A 21541-nucleotide genomic window follows, 5' to 3' on the forward strand; every position below is an offset into this window, starting at 1 on the left:
GACTTGATTCCTTATTAAAGCTTTTTTTTTTTTTAAGATTTATTTATTTATTTATTTGACAGAGAGAAATCACAAGTAGGCAGAGAGGCAGGCAGAGAGAGAGAGAGGAGGAAGCAGGCTCCCTGCTGAGCAGAGAGCCCGATGCGGGACTCGATCCCAGGACCCTGAGATCATGACCTGAGCCGAAGGCAGCGGCTTAACCACTGAGCCACCCAGGCGCCCAGGACTTGATTCCTTATTTACACATGAAGAAATCATGGCTCAGCAAGGTTGAGTAATTTGGCAAAGGTCACAAAGTAGCAGAGCCTGGATCACATGTTTGTAATCAGTAAACAATTTCCTGTAAAGCACTAGGATACTGAAAGGGATTTCATTAATAAATTCAGCATCTGGTATCCTCAGATACAAAAACTGATTTTTCTGTAAATGTTTTTCTCCAGATGGATGACATTAAGATCAAAACTGATAATAGTGGCATGGATCAAGGTTGCCAGAACTCTGACACTCAGTAAATCTAGAGCCTTTCCGGCATGGTCCCGCCTCCTTCCAGCTGCTCCTCCTGCTTCTGTGATGGCACTATGCCATTCTCCTCCTGCTCCTAGCTTTCCACTTCCTGCCTGGTTCCTGTTAGTCTTCCCACAACCTCAATGTGAATACTCATTCCCAAAAGTCTTGTCTTAGGCCTGCGTCTGCTTCTCTGGTCAATACTTGATTCCTGAGGGTCTGACCTATCTTCCTGGCTTCATCAAACCACCAGTAGGCAATGACTAAACCAACTCTCCACCTTCTACCCTCTCACCTGATCTTGAGCTCCAGATCCAAATTGCCAAGTTCTAACAGGCAGCTTCACTAACGGGTTCTGGCCATAATTCAAACTTAAAATGCCTCGAAGTAAACTCTTCTCTTTATGAACACTATACTGCTTCTCCTAACTTCCCATTAAAAAAAAAATAGATGACATTTATATTTTCCTAATTAAAACTGTAGGTGACATTGCCTTCTCCCTCTCCCTTAATCTCATAGCCAATAAATTGCCAAGTCTTGCAGGAAACACCAGCAACCCCTTTTTTCTACTCTAGTAAAGGCTTGGTATGTTAGATTCTCTTAGAAGAGCCCCTGAGACAGGCAGGATGTGAGTGTTAGTGGTTCATCTAGAAGGTGAGACTAGGAAGCACCAGTAGGGGAATGGTGAACTGAGTCAGGGAGGGTAGAAGGTCAATAAAGAACATGGGACCAAGCAGTTCGTGACTATGGGCAACAGGGGACTCCATCCTCTTGGGGCACTTTGGGACACTATGGGAATATGGCTCAAAATTATCCCAAGCGAGTGGCGAGGGAGCTGGGTTCCACCAGTTCCCTTCAGCCATTGGTTGAAGACTGCTCCTAGAGGAGGTTCACTCTAGGAACCTCCTAGAGGAGATTCACAGGGCCAGCAGGCTCCTGCGGCTAGAGAGGCCCCCGGTCCAAGAGATGTGAGCATTTGCAGGTGAAAGCCATGAGGTAGATGTGCATGGGAATGGTAAGTGTCACAGGGGTAAGGATGTGACAAGGGTATGGCATTAACTGTCTCTGCTACCAGGCCTTTTTACCTCTTACTTGGACTGCTGCAATAGCCACTTAACTGGTTAACTCCCAGTCTTTGTTCATAACCACCCCTAATCCTATCTCCTATGCACTGACAGATTAATCTTCCTAAAGAACATTTCTAGCTTTAATCATGACAGTATTTTTGCTTAAAATTCTTCATTAGCTTTTTGCTGCTGAATTAAGGACACATTCTTCTGCCAAGTGTTCAAGGCCCTCCACAGTATGTCAAGCAACCTTTCTAGCTCTGAAGTTTACCATTTCTCCGTAGGTACAGAGTCACATCAATGAGACACCCACCAGTATTGTCTTGTGCGCTGGCCTCTTATCATCCTTGCTACCTGTAGAACACCTCATCTTCCAAGGGTCCTTCACAATCAACTCTGCCTATTGAAATCATGCCTTGAATAAATGTCAGGTAAAAGGCCAAGTCTTGACCCCTGGTCTCCCAGACACCACAACCTTTCCCAATTCTACTCCTAATTGTCCCAGCCTGTCTGCCGCTGGCCCACATTATCTATTACCTGTATGTCTACTACTATCTTACCTCTTTCTCTGACAGTCAATACATACTTGTTGCCTGAAAAATGAGATGCATAACTTTTGATAAGCAAAACTGTGTAGTTATATCACATGACCTCTTGACTCGTGATGATTTTTTTTTTTTAAAGATTTTATTTATTTATTTGACAGACAGAGATCACAAGTAGGCAGAGAGGCAGGCAGAGAGAGAGAGAGGGGGGGGGGGGGGGAAGCAGGCTTCCCGCGGAGCAGAGAGCCCGATGCGGGGCTCGATCCCAGGACCCTGAGATCATGACCCGAGCCGAAGGCAGCAGCCCAAACCACTGAGCCACCCAGGCGCCCCATGACACGTGATGATTTTAACAGGAAATATCATATGCCTTCTTTCTTCCCAGGACTTGAGACTCCCTAAAGAAGGGGTTCATCCAGGATACACAGCAAAGACACTAATGGGGGCCATACATTGAATTTGTAGGCCTGGCAGAACTTTTCTTCAGGTCTAAAAATATAACTAGCAGCTTTTAAGACAAAACATTAGTTAATTCTCAGTTGCTAGGGCTACTAATACAACCAGCAACTAATCCTATTGCAGTAATTCCTGGCTTTTTCCATGCTTCCAGAACAGAGGTAGAGTAAGCCTATCTAATGAGAAAAGGGATTAAGGAAGACCTTGCAGCATTCGGCTGGGAGGTAAAAACTCCTTTTACAGTGAGAGGAGGATGGGAAAGGTATTCTGGAAAAAAATCTAAAGGATAAAGAAAAGCTATAGGATAGATAATCTTCCAGCAGATGTTTGGGCATAAATGTTTTACAAGTTAGAATAATTTGAAAATAATTACAAACCAAGATTGTGTAAATTGTCCAACTGCAGCTAGGATTTGCAAGAAACAATAGTAATTTGTTTCATGGCTTTTAGAGGTGCGTTTAAAAAAAATCACTGAAGAGAATAATGAAGTAAAATTAATTCTTAATTATTCACACATAACAGATGGGAAAAGAGTAATGCATACATTTTTTTTTTTTAAAGATTTTATTTATTTATTTGACAGAGAGAAATCACAAGTAGATGGAGAGGCAGGCAGAGAGAGAGAGAGGGAAGCAGGCTCTCTGCTGAGCAGAGAGCCCGATGCGGGACTCGATCCCAGGACTCTGAGATCATGACCTGAGCCGAAGGCAGCGGCTTAACCCACTGAGCCACCCAGGCGCCCGAGTAATGCATACATTTTATATTAATCTGTGGACTACATGTAATCTGTTCTTCTTAATCTACTTCCAAAAAGTAGACAAACTGAGTTCTCCCTAACCTGGAAGAGAATTTTCCTGTCCTGGTTTAGAGGACATTTGTTTTAAGATGCAAATTTCATTTAAAAAGTGGGTGGTTTTGTTTTTGTTTTGTTTTTGGTCTAGAAACAAATTAAAATTCACCCTGTTAATCAGGTAGCCTGACTCTCCCTAGCTATTCTGGAAGGGGATGAATTTGCTAATCTGCAGTAGAAGCCATCACCCAGAACCCTTCTTTTAGTGCTGGGGTGGCCTCATAGCCGGTACTAAATCAGGCCAGCTAGGATTTTCGTTTTTCATCCAGCAAAATGAAAACCGAAAAAGACACTTACCCATCTTTGTAAAAAATCATTTCAATTGTAGCTGGCTGATGCACTTACAAGTGTAGGTGGTGTGCTACACAAGGGGTAAGTCTTTGGCTAACACCACAAGGGTCTCTGGCTCAGTGAGCAGAGTTTGATAGTAATTTTTGCTACACCTAAAATAATGATAATAATAATTTCAATTTCATTTTTATTTTATTGTAATGTCTGATAGTCATCAGGAGCTTAGAAGATTTCATTTTACAGCCGTCCTTTTTCACAGGTCTGTACTGAAATATTGGATAAGATGCTGCCCAAAGGAACTCTGTGATTCTTGTGTGCACCTAAGTCCCTAGAAAGTAATCCTTGCATGAGTACTAATCATACTTCTTCACTGATCTCTGCAGCATGTTTTTGTTGTTGCTGCTGTTTCGTTTTCATACCATCCTCCCCTCCATCTACTACATAGTGATTTGCCCAAATTGTTAGGAAAATTGATCTTATTTTTAGATGAGTTCATTAAATAGGAAGTCAGAGAAAACAACAGGAGGCATCCACATATCAAGGAACACTTTAATGACAAATCTTTTTACCTAGTCCTTATTAGATGTGTAAAATGGCTAAGTGTCTACAAGTGCCTGGGACTTTGCTCCTTTCCATTAAAATAACTAGCCACAAAACAGGGGAGCCTGAGTAGCTCAGTGGGTTAAAGCCTCTGCCTTCAGCTCAGGTCATGATCCCAGGGTTCTGGGATGGAGTCCCATAGCGGGCTCTCTGCTCAGCAGGGAGCCTGCTTCCCTTCCTCTCTTTCTCTCTCCCTGCCTCTCTGCCACCTACTTGTGATCTCTATCAAATAAATTTTTAAAAGTCTTTAAAAAAAATTAAAAAAACAAAACAAAACAAAAAACTAGCCACAAAGCAAAGGGCCCCAAGAAATATCTTGGCTACCTCTGAGCCCAAGATGGCCTAGGTACTCCACTCCGACTCATTTCTACATGGCTACATGCATAGGCACTCGTGCTACACAGTGACCCCAATAAATGACCACAGTATTGTGCACGGCTTAGAGCAGATCACCCAGGGTGACAGGAGTTACTCTTGGTCCAGGCACCTAAGAAGCAAGTCTCCTGCCCTGCCCTGGCTGGGTTTGGGGCCAGAGGTGGCTCACCAGGGCCAGGGTTCAAAGAAAGGGAGGCTGCCACCTCATAGCAGTCTTCAGCCCAGCCTGCACTTTAGACTCTGTAGGGAGTATTATGACAAATCACAGACACTTGGACTCCACCCCAGACCAAATGAATCAGGAACTCGGGGCGGGGTGGTGGGGGTGGTGGGGAATGTGGTTCAGGGATCAGTGTTTTTTAAAGCTTCCCAGAGGATTCTAATGCGCAGCCAGGGCTGAGAACCAAGTGCTTGGAGAGAAGAAGAATAGAGAACCAGGGTGAGAGCAGAAGAATAAAGAAATAGGATGAGAGCTGAGCCAAGAGAGGAGGAGGCTGCAGTGACAAGAATGATAAAACGGTCTAGAGTGTCTTGGGAAGAGGGAAATCTAGTGGCATGGGAATTCCTTGCTGTGCACAGGGAAAGGCTGCCAAACATCAGCAACCTTATAGGATCACCTGGCCCATGTTGCTCATTCAGTAAAAGGTAACTAGCTATTAAATCATTGGTATTATTATTCTTAGAAATTCTTAAATTATTTAAACACTCCTTTTCTTTATTTGAAAACTGTTCATAGAGAATTGTACAATCTTTTGCGGACCCACCACTTAACAAGAGTCAGTATTACTGCGCTGGACCTATCAATGTTAGGAAAAAGTCCTAAAGAATTCAATATATTCATATACATATCTGGCTGACATCAGCCTTCCTGGGTTGTTCTGAGTGGGATGGAGGAAAGCAGGGGTGGGTAATTTTTGGAGCATTTAGGAAAGAGCAGACTTGGATGGGGCACCATGGTTTTTACGAGGAAGGTTATTGGTTACAAGAAAGAGAGTGCCTGAAGGTGTGAGTCTGACTACTGAACTGTGTCCTGACTGGCCCTGCCTTATCTCTTCCTCCTCCCTCTAACCAAAATCCCTTCTGAATGCCTGCTTCAGAAAATGGAACTCAGGAGGGAAGAGCATTATGTCCCTCCCATCCTATCAGCTTCCAAAGCTAAGGTGGAAAAGCCCAGTAGGAAACAAGAATCCATGTCTCTAGATCTGAGTCCTTAGTGAACCACCCATTATCTGATGTTGAGGTAGGAACCCTCTTGTTGAAAACCCCTTTGATCTCTAACCCCAGATTTTCAGCCTGACTTGAATTAAAGCCAGAGCTGAAAGGCAAAGACATTCCAACCAACAGCCTGATTTGCTGCCCTGAGACCACTAATCAGTTTTATGAGCTCAGGCTTGTCACCCGACTTTTCCAGAGGCGTCCTCAATCTAAAAAATGAGCTTTTCAGGATTAGAGGATCTCTGGAGCCAGGGACCAGGACAGGATGAGATAAGCGCTGGTGTCAGAAGGTAAAACCAGCACACTGCTTCTCTCACCAAGAGACTATTACTATCTCCACCCCCAATCAGCTCACTTCCACAGAGAGCTTAGAATTGAAGGTGTTTGGTGTTTACATTTTACATTCTGCTGCCATCCCTCATCGTGTCAGGGGCTGGTATCAGATAATTTGAGGAGTGGCACTGATCCGTATAACCACACTTGGAGCAGCACCTACTGTAAAGCATCCCCCAGCTGCTGCTCCCCCTTTTGGCACTCCCTTACCCACTGAACCAGCTCTAACTTGACTGGAAAGTGCCTGAAGGAGGGTTTTCTTTTTCATAGCTCTATGAAACATGACCCATACAATTCACCTATTTAAAATGTACAATTCATTATACGGGAAAAGAGGAAAAAACAAAACAAAATGAAATCAGAAAGGGAGAAAAACCATAGGAGACCCTCCATCATGGGAAACAGACTGAGGATTAATGGAGGGGCGGGGGTACCTGTGTGAGGGGCATGAAGAATGGCTCGTGATACAATGATCGCTGGGTATTATAGGCAACCGATGAATCACTGACCTCTACCTCTGAAACTAATAATATACTAATAATATACTATATGTTAATTAATTGAATTTAAATAAAAATATTAAAAAAAAAAACTTAAATGTGTAATTCATGGGTTTTAGTGTAATCAGAGTTGTTCAACCACCACAATATCAGAACATGTTTATCTCCCCAAAAAGAAACCCTCTACCATTAGCTGTCACCCTCCCTCCCCCAGCCCTAGGCTACCACTAATAATATACTGTCTTTCTGTCTCTATAGATCTGCCCAATCTTAATGTTTTATATATATATGGGATCATACAACATGGAATCTTGTGTGACTGGCTTCTCTTAGTGTAATATTCTCAAGGTTCGGGGCGCCTGGGCGGCTCAGTGGGTTAAAGCCTCTGCCTTCGGCTCAGGTTGTGATCTCGGGGTACTTGGATTGAGTCCCACATTGGGTTCTCTGCTCAGCAGGGAGCCTGCTTCCTCCTCTCTCTCTACCTGCCTCTCTGCCTACTTGTGATCTCTGTCTGTCAAATGAATAAATTTAAAAAAATATATTTAAAAAAATATTTTCAAGGTTCATCCATGCTATAGCAAGTATCTGTAGTTCATTCTTTTTTTAATGCTGAATAATATCCAGCGGTATGGATTCACCACATTTTCCTCACCCATTTGTCCACTGATGGACCTCTGGGTTGTTCCTACCTTTTGGTTAATATGAATAATGCTGCTATAAATACCCATGTATAAGTTACTATATGAACATATATTTTCATTTCTCTTAGTGATACACATAGGAGTAGAATTGCTGGGTCATATAGTAATTCTATGTTTAACTTTTTGAGAATGTGCCAGACTATTTTCCAAAGTGGCTAGGAGGTAATCCTATGTTTAACTTTTTGAAAAAGTGCCAGACTATTTTCGAAGGTGGCTATTTTCCTATTGTGCCTAGAGATACAGAAGTCTGTATGACCCTATAACTAAAAAGAAAGAGGGTCCTTTATATAGCTTTCAACAAACTCAGTTTTGCCTTGGTAAATTATCATTCTTAACTAAGCTAGAAGCATAATATTTCATAAAGTAATTAATAATACTAGGGAGTTTGTGGATAACTTGGACTCCTAGATTTGTATCCTTGAAAATGCATCTGCAGAGAGCAAGAAAATGTACCATCTACGGGCTCCAGGAACCCTGCAGGAATATCTGAATGTCTGTCTACCAAGACTAGGACTCTCCATCTCCCATAGCTAACAGCCCCAGGGAGGGCAACGTGCAGGCTTCTCCTTTCCTAGTGAGCAAGGCTTTTGGCTTTTCCACAATCCTGCAATGTATAATAGGAAATTAGGACAATATGGTAGTGGAAAATTTCTTTCTTTCTTATTCTCCTCTGTAGGAGTCATAGTAATCCCTATGAATTCTAAGTATATCAGCAACATATTTCAGCAAAACTTTTCTTTTTTGCATTTCTTCCACTCTTAGGAGAACTGCTTACTCTAAACTCCATTTCACCTTTGCTAGCACTTCTGGGTTAATTTCGCTTAGAGAATGTGCCTTCCTGTTTGATCTTTGCTGATTCATCTTTTGTTCTTTTTTATGCCCTCAGGAAGGTCTTACTTACTCTGGGTCTGAGCTACATTAAATCCTTTCTGGAACAAGGTGAGGTATAAATAAACATAAGTTCCTCTAGTCTGAAACAGTAATTGTTCAGGCTCTAGGGACAGAAGGAAGGAGGATTATCAAGGGAGCTAAATATCAAAGATAGCTCTAATAATCAATATTGGCATCTCATTTTTGTGATCTGTTAGAGCACAAGAAGTATATATTAAATTATAATTAATTTACTCCCTTAAATTTCTTTTTTAAAGCAGTTGTTTTAAAGCATTTAATTGTAATTACATTTTGGCCATTTTATCTCTTTATTCTTTTTTAAATTAGATTACATTAACCTTTGTGATAACAGATAATTGCTGGAGGTATTAGTTCATTGGATTCAACCCAGTGCTCTGTGTATGACTCCAGAGACCAAGCTGCTCTTACCCTCTTGCTTAGAACTCTATATTATTTAACATAAAATAGAAGTTTTATAAAATAAAAAGTTAAGGGGCACCTGGGTGGCTCAGTGGGTTAAAGCCTCTGCCTTCACCTCAGGTCACGCTCCCAGGGTCCTGGGATCCAGCCCCGCATCAGGCTCTCTGCTTGGCAGGGAGCCTGCTTCCTCCTCTCTCTCTCTCTCTGCCTGCCTCTCTGCCTACTTGTGATCTCTGTCTGTCAAATAAATAAATAAACAAATAAATAAATAAATAAATAGCTTTTTAAAAAAGTTAAGAATGTTACCTATATACTATCCCTTTGTAAGAACTTGAGGTATTCTTGGAGATTTTTCAAAAAAACAATTAACGTGATGGGTAAAAGTTAATGGGTTTGTTGCATTCTTTCAAAGTAAATTTCCAATTACCTTTAAATGCAAAGGGTGGAAGGTTTTCAAGCTTCTTGCTCTTCCTTTTCTCTCCTCCTTCCTATTTGCTGTGTTCTAAGATTCTATCCATAGACCTCCCCCTTTTGCTGTTCAAACCATCCTTAAGCAATCTTGACTACTGAGCTCCAGGTTTTACTTGTGCACCAACAATCTGTTTCTTTCTGTAGTTTGTACATGTCTCCTGAGGCCCCATCTACTATATCCAGCTGTATTAGAAATTTCCACCTGGATGATCTCAAAGCACCTAAAAATCTGAAACTAGATTTTCTTTTACACCAAAAATATTGTCAATGCTCTTAAATTTCCCATATAAGCAAAGATCAGAGCCTATCACCAATCAGCCAAGCTAGAAATGTCAACCTAGAATTTCCTCTCTTTGTTTCCTGCAATACAATTAGTATTCTTTCTGCCCTGTCAATAACCTTCATTTTTGTTCTCTCCTCTTTCTCCCTCCTGCCTCTGTTTTTAAACTCTGGGCACATCTATAGTAACTGCTTTCCAACTGGCCTCCCCGCCTCCAGACTCCTTCCCTTCCATCTCTTTCCTGCATACTGCTGCCATGGTTCTCTCTCTAAAACAGGGACATGGTCAGCTTATTTTATATGTCAATTATACCTCCATAAAGCTGGGAAAAAAAGTTAAAAGGTCAATGCTTTGATAGTAAGTTCCTTGGATTCTACACATGACTCTTCAAAATTTGGCCCAACCCCTCTAGAAGAATTCCTGGATGAGAGGGAGTATGACATAATGGTCAAGACCAGAAGCACACAGTCAGACTACATGGGTCTGAATCCTGGTTCTGCATTTTCTGGCTAGGACATGTTCTTAATCTTTTTGTGCCTCACTTTTTTCAGCTGGTAAATCAGCTGATGTTGATGGCTATGCTTAACTAAATCGTTGTGTTGTTACTGTGGTTGAACACTAAGTACAAAAAGACATAGCTGATACATTCTAAGTACTCAGTAAACCTAAGATAAAATCATCATCATCATCCCTCTACCAGTAAGTATATGCTTTTATCTATCTCACTCTTTATGCTGAGAAATCCTTTCTATTCCCTCTCTTGGTTCAATACCACAGCCTTCAAGATCCAACTGAAACTTACCTCCACTACGATGTTCTCTCACCTCCCCCAAACAGTTCGTTATGCCCTCTCTTTATGCTCAACCATCTTTATACATCCCCTACAATTACATTTAGCACTGTACTGCATATATTTTCAAGCATCTGAACTCTGTCCTGCAACTTAAATGAAAGCTCCTAAGGGTTAATGTTGCATCTAATATCGTGTATACTCCCCACCATATCGCCTTGTCTAGTGCCTAATTTAACAGGCAGACAACACAACTTTGCTGAATGAACAGATCTTTGTCCCTCACTTTATGAGACCTATCGGACTTTACTTTGCAGTACATTATTTTCTTGAGAGTCTCAGACCATGTCCTCCCCATTTTTGTACCCTGGAAGCACCTAGAAGGAGACACAGCAGACAAGAGCTGCTCAAAAATTACTTCATGGATCCAGGGTCACTGACAAATTCAAATCTTTCCCTTTAAGAGCACCTGCCATTTGTTCACAAACTTCTAAAGGGCTGGACTAAACAAGGAAATGTGAACCTTCACATCAAACTGTTTATTGTGAGGATCTTGAGAAAGAACATAAACATTTTATAACTTTAGTTTTGGAAATCATATTGATCCTGATTCCCTCCAGGACCCAAGTTCCTGTAAAGCAAAGTACAAGAGCTCTTTTTCCCCCAAACTCTCATAATGCACTGACATTAGCAACAGATTATACTTTTTTATTTTCAGCATGACTTAATTATTTATAGTTTTAATATCATTCTCTACTAATGCCTCAAAATAAAAAAAAAAAAAGGTTCTTTCAGTTCTGGTGGAATTGTCTTGGACTTATTGGAGTAGTAAGGGATTAACAGTTGAAAATCTTCCCAAAAATTTCAGTGAATTTTTAGAGCAAAAAAAAGCTAAGCATAGGTAAAGATTTAAATAATATTTCCCCTATGTAAACTTTGGCTGGCAAATAGGCATATAACATACAGTCAATCTGTTTCATGACAAAAGTAAATTTCTTAAGTGAAAACAAAGTATCACCATACTGGTTAATTTGTTTTGTATCAGTTAATGTATAAAGTAAGTGTATTTCGCTTTAAAAATAACATAGATAAATAACTATTGATGTTCAAATATAGTATGAAAGTCATAAGATAGAACTTTAGCTTCTATAAAAATAGAAATACATTACATATATTTTACTTATTATGTACAATCTGGATAAACATAGACTAAGGGGAGTCCTCTGACTATATAATTGCAAGTCTTATAAATTTCCTCTTCTTGTTGTTGCTTCTCTGTATTTTTCCACAGTGAACTTGTATTATATACACAGTTATTTTAAATAAAGAATGTACTTTTCATTATAAAACTAGAAATCATTCTTCTAAACAGTAAGCTGTTGTCATTAATTTAAATTTACTTACCAAGAGATTCTCCCCTGCCACTCCTCTGTTGTTAAAAACCACACATCTAAAAACCAGGAAAGTAATGTTTGTTATTTTTACACACGATTCTTGCTCACAATAATACATATTAAAATCATCTTAGTGGCATTGTTTTAGGTTACTAAAAGATTTGTAAAGATCCACAGACATGAGAATGTTTTACAATTTCATGTAAATGCACTAAAATATATATCCGTTTTTCTAACTTCAATATGTGAGTTCAGATCAGAAAATTGTATATTGAAGTGACATTGGATTTTCCTATGAAAAGCAGAATTTTTACAATTTATTCCTATGCATATGTGTAGGCCTCCAATAAATGTTATTAAAACAATTCTAAATAGGGGCACCTGGTTGGCTCAGTGGGTTAAGCCTTGCCTTTGGTCATGATCTCAAGGTCCTGGGATCGAGCCCCACATCGGGCTCTCCGCTCAGCAGGGAGCCTGCTTCCCTCTCCCTCTCTGCCTACTTGTGATCGCTCTCTGTCAAATAAATAAATAAAATCTTTTAAAAAAATTCTAAATATAAGTCAAAATTTCTATTTATTTATTTATTTATTTATTTATTTATTTATTTGACTAATCTCCATCGTGGGGCTTGAACTCAGGACCCCAAGCTCAAGAGTCACATGTTCCCCCCACTGAGCCAGCCAAGTACCCCAGTATAAGTCACATTAAATGTTTTTGCCTCATACTAGAAAAAAAAAGTTCTCTACCTACTCTATTTGTAACATTAGCAAGTATCTATTCCAATTCTAAGAAATAGCTATTATTCCCTCAAGACTTGACAAACAGAGACTAAAACTTCACCTGTGATGAAAACATTACCACAGGAACTGTAAGGAACCTGACATCTGAGCTGGTGGGAAGAGCCCCCACTATGCAACTGTTCAGTTGACCTCGGGGAGGAAAGACAAACTGTGCTTCCTATAATCTTGTTTGCCTCTCCTGGATCAATGGTCATATGCAAAGGGCTTAGAGCAGTGTTGGCTCATGGTAAGTATACAGGAAAGTTAGCTATTAGTAGCAATGGTAATCAGTGACATTGTAGCCTTAATAAGTCATTCTGCATTTAAATTATTTAATTCTCATTTAACTTCCAGTCAACCAGAACATCAGATATGAATTTTTCGCCATCCTCAAACCAAATCCCGACGCCTATCTACAGGATTCTCTTTGATTGAGTGACTCCATATTCATGTTGATTAAAATTCATTTTGTTTTTGTTTGTATACTTATCTAATCAATCAAGGCCACCTAGGGTTCTAATTCCCTTCTTTCGGGGTGTTGCTGATCACTGTATGGGTTCCGACGGCCCTACACAACATTCACAGCTAACTCTTATGGTGGGGGAGGGGTTAGGTTTCAATGTGATGCTCAGGCTATGTTTCTGTGAAGGAATCCTCTCTTTCATCTGAAGAATTTTATTAGGCCCAACTGGGAAAAATAAGTGGGGGGAGTGTTTAAAATATCTGAAATCAGGGGCACCTGGGTGGCTCAGTGGGTTAAAGCCTCTGCCTTCGGCTTGGGTTGTGATCCCAGGGTTCTGAGATCAAGCCCCGCATCAGGCTCTCTGCTCAGCGGGGAGTCCGCTTCCCTTCCTCTCTCTCTGCCTGCCTCTCTGCCTACTTGTGATCTCTGTCTGTCAAATAAATAAATAAAATCTTAAAAAAATACATCTTAAATCAGAGGCATCTGAGTGACTCAGTTGATTGAGCATCTGCCTTCAGCTCAGGTCATAATCCCAGAGTCCTGGAATCTAGGCTCCCTGCTCAGGAAGGAGTCTGCTTCTCCCTCTCCCTCTGCCTCTCCTCCCACTGATGTGTTCTCTCTCTCTCTCTCTCTCTGAGCTCACTCTCCCTCTCTCCTTCAAATAAAGAAAATATTTAAAATTTTAAAAATTTCAGAAATCTGATTTGAGAAAAAGCTAGAAATATTACATTTTATTGACTAGTTAGAGAAATATCTTAACTATACTCTGAAAACAAGCAGAAAAGTTGGGAGTAGGATTGGTCCTTAATCTTTTACTTGCTAAAAAGAATGGCATGACAGGGGCATCTGGCTGGCTCAGTTGGTAAAGTGTGAAACTCTTGATCTTGGAGTTGTGAGAACCAGCCTCACATTGGGTGTAGAGATTACTTAAAACTAAAATCCTTAAAATAAAAAAAAAAAAGAACAGCAAGAGGGACTAAACATAAATAAGATTTAAGTAAGCCACATGTACTTACTTGCATAAGCACCTAGGTTACACAAGAATTGGGGCTAACATTACTTGTGCCCTTGAACCTTGAAGCTCCCAGTCATCCGGAAAAGAACCACCTTTAAAGAGCAAACACTAAGTAAGGATAAAAATGGTTTCTGAGGCAAGATGTCTTCATGTGACTGCCACTGAGAGAAGGGAACAGAACGAGTAAGGGCAAAGAAAATGATGATCTGCAAACTCAGGAAAAAGCAGGCTGTACCTCTGGGATTTTCTCCCCAACACAGACCAGGATATTTGTACTCCCCTTTAGGCAACTTTGAAAAGTAGATCACAGTTCTGCTATCTCTTGCTAGAGGAGGAAATGTACTGACCTCTCCAAAGACCTTTGCTCCTAATGATGTTCAATCACTAGCTGTCATCACTGTACAGACTTCTAGCTTTGGAAATTGGGCAGAGAGATGAGGAAGAATGGAGAAAAGCAGCACAGAGGAAGGTAGAATGACGGCTGCCATTCTGTCTCTCTCTCCCATTTCAGTTGGTGACAAGTAATCAGCTTCTTCTTTTGTCTAACCCCTTTTCTGCCCTCACAATCATCAGGGAATACTACATACAAAGCTTAAAGACCTGGTTGTACAACTGCTATTACCAGGACATTTGATAAGCCTCTGTTAACTTTATATATCTCTCTCCAAATAATTTTTATAATTTCTCCAATTTTTTTTGATCTGTGATTTTGCCTTTAATTATCTTAAGCCTTATGATGTAATTTAAAATTTGTGCTGCTGATATATCTCCTCTACTTCAACCCTTCTAATGAGTTGGTAAAAGCACCATTACCAATCATATAAATATGGCAATTCCACAGTTATGTTTTTGAATAGCTGTTTAGAAGACAATCTTGAATTATAACTTAGTCTGACTTAGTAAAGAATTCACAAGCCAAGTCTGCTCCTATATCGTCACACCGAATCTTAAAAGCATCTGACCTTACAGATCATCTACAAAATGTGAGAAGTGTTGAAGATTCTTTATTTAATATTTTACATAAACCACACTAAAATGCCTTTCATTAAGAAAAGGGAACATTTAAATGCAGGGAATTTTAATTAAATTGCCACAATATTTTTTAAGATTTTTTTTTTTTATTCATTTGACAGAGAAAGAAATTAGTGAGAACAGGAACACAAGCAGGGGGAATGGGAGAGGGAGAAGCCGACTTCCCACTGAGCAGGGAGCCTGATGCGAGGCTCGATCCCAGGATCCTGGGATCATGACTTGAGCTGAAGGCAGACACTTAACGGACTGAAACACCCATGTGCCCCATAAGTTGGCAAAGTTAAGACCAAAAAGAAAGTGGACATTGCCAGCTTATTTTCAGCCCTTGATTTCAACAGGCTAATGGACATGATATGAAACATAGCTGAGTCTTACTGTTCTATGAGACAGTGAAGGGATTTCCTTAGTATTTGAATACATTAATATAACCAGTTATATAAACCTAATATAAAACAAATTTCCTATAAGTTTAGAGATGGCATTTACCATATCTGTGAAAAGCTGCACATTATTAATAAACTCCAATCATATTTTTAGAAGGGTAAAACAGTGACAGCACTTGCTGAACTAGAATTACTATCAAAGTTCAAAAAGCTGATCATATTGATTTAGCCACAAGCCAATCTTATTTCAATCAGGACTGTCCAAAAGAAATAGTCTGTCAGCGATTCATGATCTGGATTCTGGTGTATGAGTTCAATTTAAATATGCACACATAAAAAAGTCATGAGGCATTTTTGTTTTGTAATAAATAAGGCAATGGCCAACCAATACTCCTTAGTAGCTTTTTTGAGATAAGCTATCAAGTCTGCTCTTTTCCTTGTTTTCTTTTTTTTTTTTTTTTTAAAGATTTTATTTATTTGACAGAGAGAGATCACAAGTAGGCAGAGAGGCAGGCAGAGAGAGAGAGAGAGAGAGAGAGAGAGGAAGCAGGTTCCCTGCCGAGAGAGAGCCCGATGCAGGGCTCTATCCCAGGACCCTGAGATCATGACCTGAGCAGAAGGCAGAGGCTTAACCCACTGAGCCACCCAGGCGCCCCTTTTCCTTGTTCTCTTAATGCCAGTGAAGATCATTTTTGCTCCAGGGATGTACTTCTTGGGATTCTCCAAATACTCCATCAGTGTCTCCTCTCCCCAGGTAATGCCTTTGTTATTGGCATCTGTGTAAGAAAATCTAGGGGCATGCCCTGCCTTTTGCCCAAATAAACCATGGAGATTTGGCCCAGTTTTGTGCTTGCCTCTTTTTTTCCATGTTATGACACTGGGCATATTTCTGAACCAAAGTCTTGCCCTTCTCAATATCACCCATTTTTATTTTTTTTTTTAAGATTTATTTCTTTATTTGAGAGAGAGAGAGAGAATGAATGAGCAGGGGTGGGGCAGGGGGAGAGGGAGGAGAAGAGGGAAAGAATTCCAGGCAGACTCCCTGCTGAGCACTGAGCTCAATGTGGGACTTGATCTCATGACCCTGAGATCATGGCCTGAACTGAAATCATGAGTTGAACACTTAAGCAACTGAGCCACCAGGTGCCACTATGTCATCCATTTTTAAATCACTCTTTGGTCATGTGCAAAACAAAGATAGCCACTCCCAAGCTGTACATACCACTCCCTAAGCTCTCCCAAACGATTTTTAAAGTTATAAAATATAACAAAAATTGTTCTGCAAAACTTATTTTTCCTATATATTTTAGCTATTTAAATGTTCTTCTCAAAACGGGAAAATATAAATAAAGAAATACCAAATAAAAAATAAATCTGGTATTAAGAACTCTGTCACAACAAAACATGTTAACCAGGAAAGCAGGTTAAGTCTTCCTTAAGGAAGGTTAAATAAAAGGCATAGAGCTACTGTAGCTCTTTCTCAACCTTTAGTACATGGGACATTTAGGAGCTGTTGTCTATAGCCTCCTTGATTGAAAACCTCTATCACAGTGAGATGGCCAGATAGCCTTGAATCTACTTAAGTCCAATGATCTGCCAGGATAAAGACATTTTATCAGATGACCTTAAGTAATTTCTAGCTCTAAGATTCCACAAATCTTTGAATCTAAGAATAGAAATAATAATCAGAGGGTGGAGTAAGAGGAGCAGTCATACATTATTATGCTGATTTCAAATAATAATAATGATAACAATAGATAACCTTGATTACTGTTTGCTATGTGCCAGATCATGTTCTAGGCACTTTGCATAAATATTAATACTGAAATGACCTATTCATTCAAAAATTTATTAAACAGACTATTTACTGAACTGAAGATTGATTTAGAGCTTATAGGAGAAAAATGAAATATAAATATAAGCCTCTTGGCCTCAAAGAGAGTATAATCTTGCTAGGAATGCATCAGTTTTCAGTTAAGTGACTACAATAAATGTAATATTATAGGGCAGTATACAATTCAATGTCCAGTTAATGGTGAAGATAATAAAGCCTTGTGAGGTCAGATTGAGCAAAATTGATTAGGAAAGAATTCATAAAAAAAAAAAAACACAGATAGGTATTATGCTGAGACTTGGAAAATGGTAAAGATTTAAGAAGGAAAGTGTGGTATATAATATGGGTTAGAGGGAGCAATGTAAGGAAAGATGTAAAGCAGGGATGTATAAAATTTTCTAAGGGATGAGATAGTAGATAATCTTAGCAGAAACATGGCTACACAGAGTATAATGATAGGAAGTAAGGATGGAAAAAATAGGTTAGAACCAAAACAGGTTCTGAATGCCAGATTAAGAAAAAATGACAGGGAAGTTATACTTCCAGAAATGTCTAAATAGATCCTATTAGGCCAATCCTTCCAAAGAATAGCATCTAAAAGGTCTTGATAAATTTTAAAGGCAATGGAGAATGACCAAAGCAGGTAGAAACTAAATGAGAGTTGACACTTGAAGGAAAAAAGTGGCATTGGGTGACGTTCTCCTCTTTCTATAGACTTTTGCCTGAGGGGAGGCACCAGTATTATTCAGTGATGGATAAATGTCAAATAGAAATGTTATTTCATGGGCTTCAGAAACCAGAAAACAGAGTTTGGTACAACTATAGCAGTTAGGACATAAAGGAAATTTTCAGAAAACAGAGAGAGACACAGAGGGAGAGTCCTAAATTCTGGGTGAAAACTGAGCCCATAGCTCTGGCTAAGCTTTTATCTATACAGATATGAGGCTCCAAGCAGTCAAATTAAGGATAAAAAACTGAAGAGCTTTCAGCTGCTGTCTACCACTGAGGAGAAAGAGTTTGAAGTTTGAGTTTAGAGTTTTGAGTTTGATCAAGCCCCAACTCAGGCTCTCTGCTCTGCGGGGAGCCTGCTTCCCCCTCTCTCTCTCCCTGCCTCTCTGCCTACTTGTGATCTCTGTCAAATAAATAAATAAAATCTTTAAAAAAAAAAAAAAAAGGTAAGATAGTCAATGTAAGTGACCCTGAGATGTCCAAATGTTAGAATTAGTAAATGAGGATTTAAAGCAGCTATTATAACTATGCTAAAGGACAGAAAGGAAAATAAGCATGTAGTATATATTTTTTTAAGATTTTATTTATTTATTTGACAGACAGAGATCACAAGTAGGCAGAGAGGCAGCCAGAGAGAGAGCGGGGGAAGCAGTCTCCCCACTGAGTGGAAAGCCCAGTGTGGGGCTTGATCCCAGGACCCTGGGATCATGACCTGAGCAGAAGGCAGAGGTTTAACCCACTGAGCCACCCAGGTGACCCAGCATGTAATGAATTAAAAAAAAAAAAAAAAAAAAAAAAAACAGGAAATCTCAGCAGAGGAATAAAACCTATTAAAAAATGGAAAAAATTACATATGTATGTAATTGCAGTCCCAGAGGAGAAGAAAGAATGGAGCAGAAAAATATTTGAATGAATAATAGCAAAATTTTCTCCAAGATTGATAAAAAGACAAAAAACTCAGTCTCAAAAAGAGAAAGAGAAGTGGTAGGGGAATAAAGGAACAAAAACAACAACAAAAACAGAAATCAAACACGAAAATGTTAAGTCTATATCCACCATATCAACAGTTATATTAAATGTAAATGGACTAAAAAAATCCAATTAAAATAAAGAAATTGTCAGACTGGATAAAAAAGCAAGACCCAACTATATGCTATCTATAAGCAATATACTTTAAATATAAAGACTCATACTTTGAAGGTTAAAGTATGAGAAAAAATCATGTAAACAGTAAGTATAAGAAGGCTAGAATGGCTGCAGTAATAGCAGATAGTCATCACAACCAGAGAAAGACATTTCATAATGGTAAAAGAGTTAAATTAAAAGAAGACCAAAAATCACAAATGTACATAAGACTAATAATAGAGCTTCCAAATTCATGAAGTACAAATTGACAGAATTAATGGAGAAACAGAAAATCCACAATCATAGCTGGTTTCAACATCCTTCTGTCAATAAGACAAAAAAAAAGTAAAGGTATAAAGTCTGATTAACACTATCAAATATCCTACCCTAATTTACATTTACACAGCACTATATCCAATAGCATAATACATATTCTTTTTAAAAAAATGATAATACTTGAACATTTCCAACCTCACTAATGTCATAAATATATTAAAACAGATTAATATAACTCCTGTTCCTTTTTCTAGAATGTGAAGCATCAATAATCAAACACAATAATTAACCAGAATATATTATTGACTGTATTACATACCCAACTCCTGATCATCACATAGTAATGGAGAACAGTGAAACTATGAATTCTATGAATTCATAGTTCAAGAGCCTCATTTTCATGTTTCAACTCTTTCCCTATAAAATCTATTCCCTGAGTAGAAAACATGACTTATTTCCCTGTCATATCTTGAATTTCTCTGATGAAAGAGTCCTGTGATGCTACAGGTCTACATTATTCCAACAGACAATAATCATGGGATTTGAGGAGCTAGTTCTCCCAAGCCAAGAATATGAGATACCAAGTAAAGGATACCATTTCAAAGAACCTAAAAAAAATCATACATTTATCTGTAACAAGGCTGTACAGTTCAGTCTTAACCTTGTCATACATTAACTGTCTAACTTGGGTAAATTATGAACACTGTAGTTTTGTTTTTGGTGGTAAAATGAGCATAACAATATATCTCTTGGAATTAGGTCCATATAAATAAGACAACCTAAGTATAGCACCTGATATGGGGCCTATTGTGTGGCAAGTACTATATAAAGATAAATTTAATTAGAGTTAACCAAAATGGCAATTCTGGTTATCTCTTGCTGATCATGAGTTCAGAATGGCCCTGTGAATTAAAAAATTAAAGATCAATAAGTTAATAATGAATACAATTCATTTTTGGGGGGCATAGTATTTTAAAACCAGTAGCCACAAGGAGAAAAAGTGGTTAAAGTTATCCCTCATGTGAAGAAGCTGAATACCTCATTCAACTAACAATAAGTTCTCTTTCAGGAATCTCTTATAACATTTTATTAGAATTTTTTTTCCCCTATTAGCTCTCCCATTTTCCCTAACATATGAGTATATGTTTGTTTCTGATGTCCTCAGATTTTTATCTTACTCATTTGAATTCTATCTGGGTCTCTTTGATATTTCTGTAGATTCTGTCAACTAAAGAACTAGTTAAACTAGCTTTCAGAAAACCCCACTTAGTAACGAAAGTATTCTAGGGGTGCCTGGGTGGCTCAGTGGGTTAAGCCTCCGCCTTCGGTTCAGGTCATGATCTCAGGGTCCTGGGATTGAGCCCCACATCAGAGTCTCTGCTCAGCAGAAAGCCCACTTCCCCCTGCCTCTCTGCCTACTTGTGATCTCTCTCTTTCTCTGTCAAATAAATAAATAAATAAAATCTTTAAAAAAAATAACAAAAATGCTCTAAGTAAATATTATGAACTAATAGGGATTATTCCAGAGTCACAACATTCTCTCTCTCTCTCTCTATCTATCTATATATAAATACACACATATATAAAATCCTTGCCGTCCTATGAGGTATAGTGAGTGATCTTTACAGAAGAGAAAATGGAGGTATAGAACAACTGAATAATTTGTCTGTGGAAACAGAAATGTATAACAGAGTCAGGAATTGAATCCAAGCAGACCTGACTCAATAATCCATTTCACCTTCTCACTCTGTGGCTCTGGGCTATCTAAGCTAGTAACATTAATGTCTCTTTTCCAGAGAAGACCAGTGCTCTGAACAGAGTACCCTTTGAGTGTCAGCTCCAATTAAAACAAAACAAAACAAAACAAAACAAAAAAACCCCTCAGTCTCTGAAACTTTGTTAATTGAGCTATCACTTTATAATGGAATGTCTAACAACTAGTTCCCTAGGGCATAAGACTGCTTGCGAGTATCCACCATAACTTTTTTTTCCCCAGAAATACCATTAAATAAGCTGTGCTCTTTACCGATTGCTTTCTAGTATACATCATGTCATCTAGCCAGTCTAATGAATAATTAGTTAACTTTACTCACTCTTAAAACGTTAAAAGTGAAATTGTTTTAACAACAACAACAAAAATGATTAAAAAATACTTTTAGATCGGGACGCCTGGGTGGCTCAGTTGGTTAAGCAGCTGCCTTCGGCTCAGGTCATGATCCCAG

At 38.9% G+C, this 21541-nt stretch overlaps 2 protein-coding genes and 1 non-coding gene across 3 annotated transcripts in view; 2 read left to right on the top strand and 1 right to left on the bottom strand.

Annotated features, from left to right (window-relative positions):
* Window positions 1–21541, top strand: part of SNRPD1 (small nuclear ribonucleoprotein D1 polypeptide) — a 273414-nt gene that overhangs the window by 53227 nt on the left and 198646 nt on the right. The window lies entirely within an intron of this gene.
* The window catches only part of ABHD3 (abhydrolase domain containing 3, phospholipase), a 43554-nt gene that overhangs the window by 14336 nt on the left and 7677 nt on the right, over window positions 1–21541 (bottom strand). The window contains exon 4 of the mRNA XM_059409324.1: window positions 11694–11739. Coding sequence (XP_059265307.1) covers window positions 11694–11739 — 46 coding nt within the window. The remainder of the gene's footprint in view (window positions 1–11693; window positions 11740–21541) is intronic.
* Window positions 3715–3867, top strand: LOC132024049 (small nucleolar RNA SNORA62/SNORA6 family). Its single transcript, XR_009406160.1, has one exon. It is a non-coding gene; the product is annotated as a small nucleolar RNA SNORA62/SNORA6 family (small nucleolar RNA).

Source organism: Mustela nigripes, chromosome 8, assembly GCF_022355385.1.
Source record: "Mustela nigripes isolate SB6536 chromosome 8, MUSNIG.SB6536, whole genome shotgun sequence".
In the NCBI taxonomy this organism is placed as follows: domain Eukaryota; kingdom Metazoa; phylum Chordata; class Mammalia; order Carnivora; family Mustelidae; genus Mustela; species Mustela nigripes.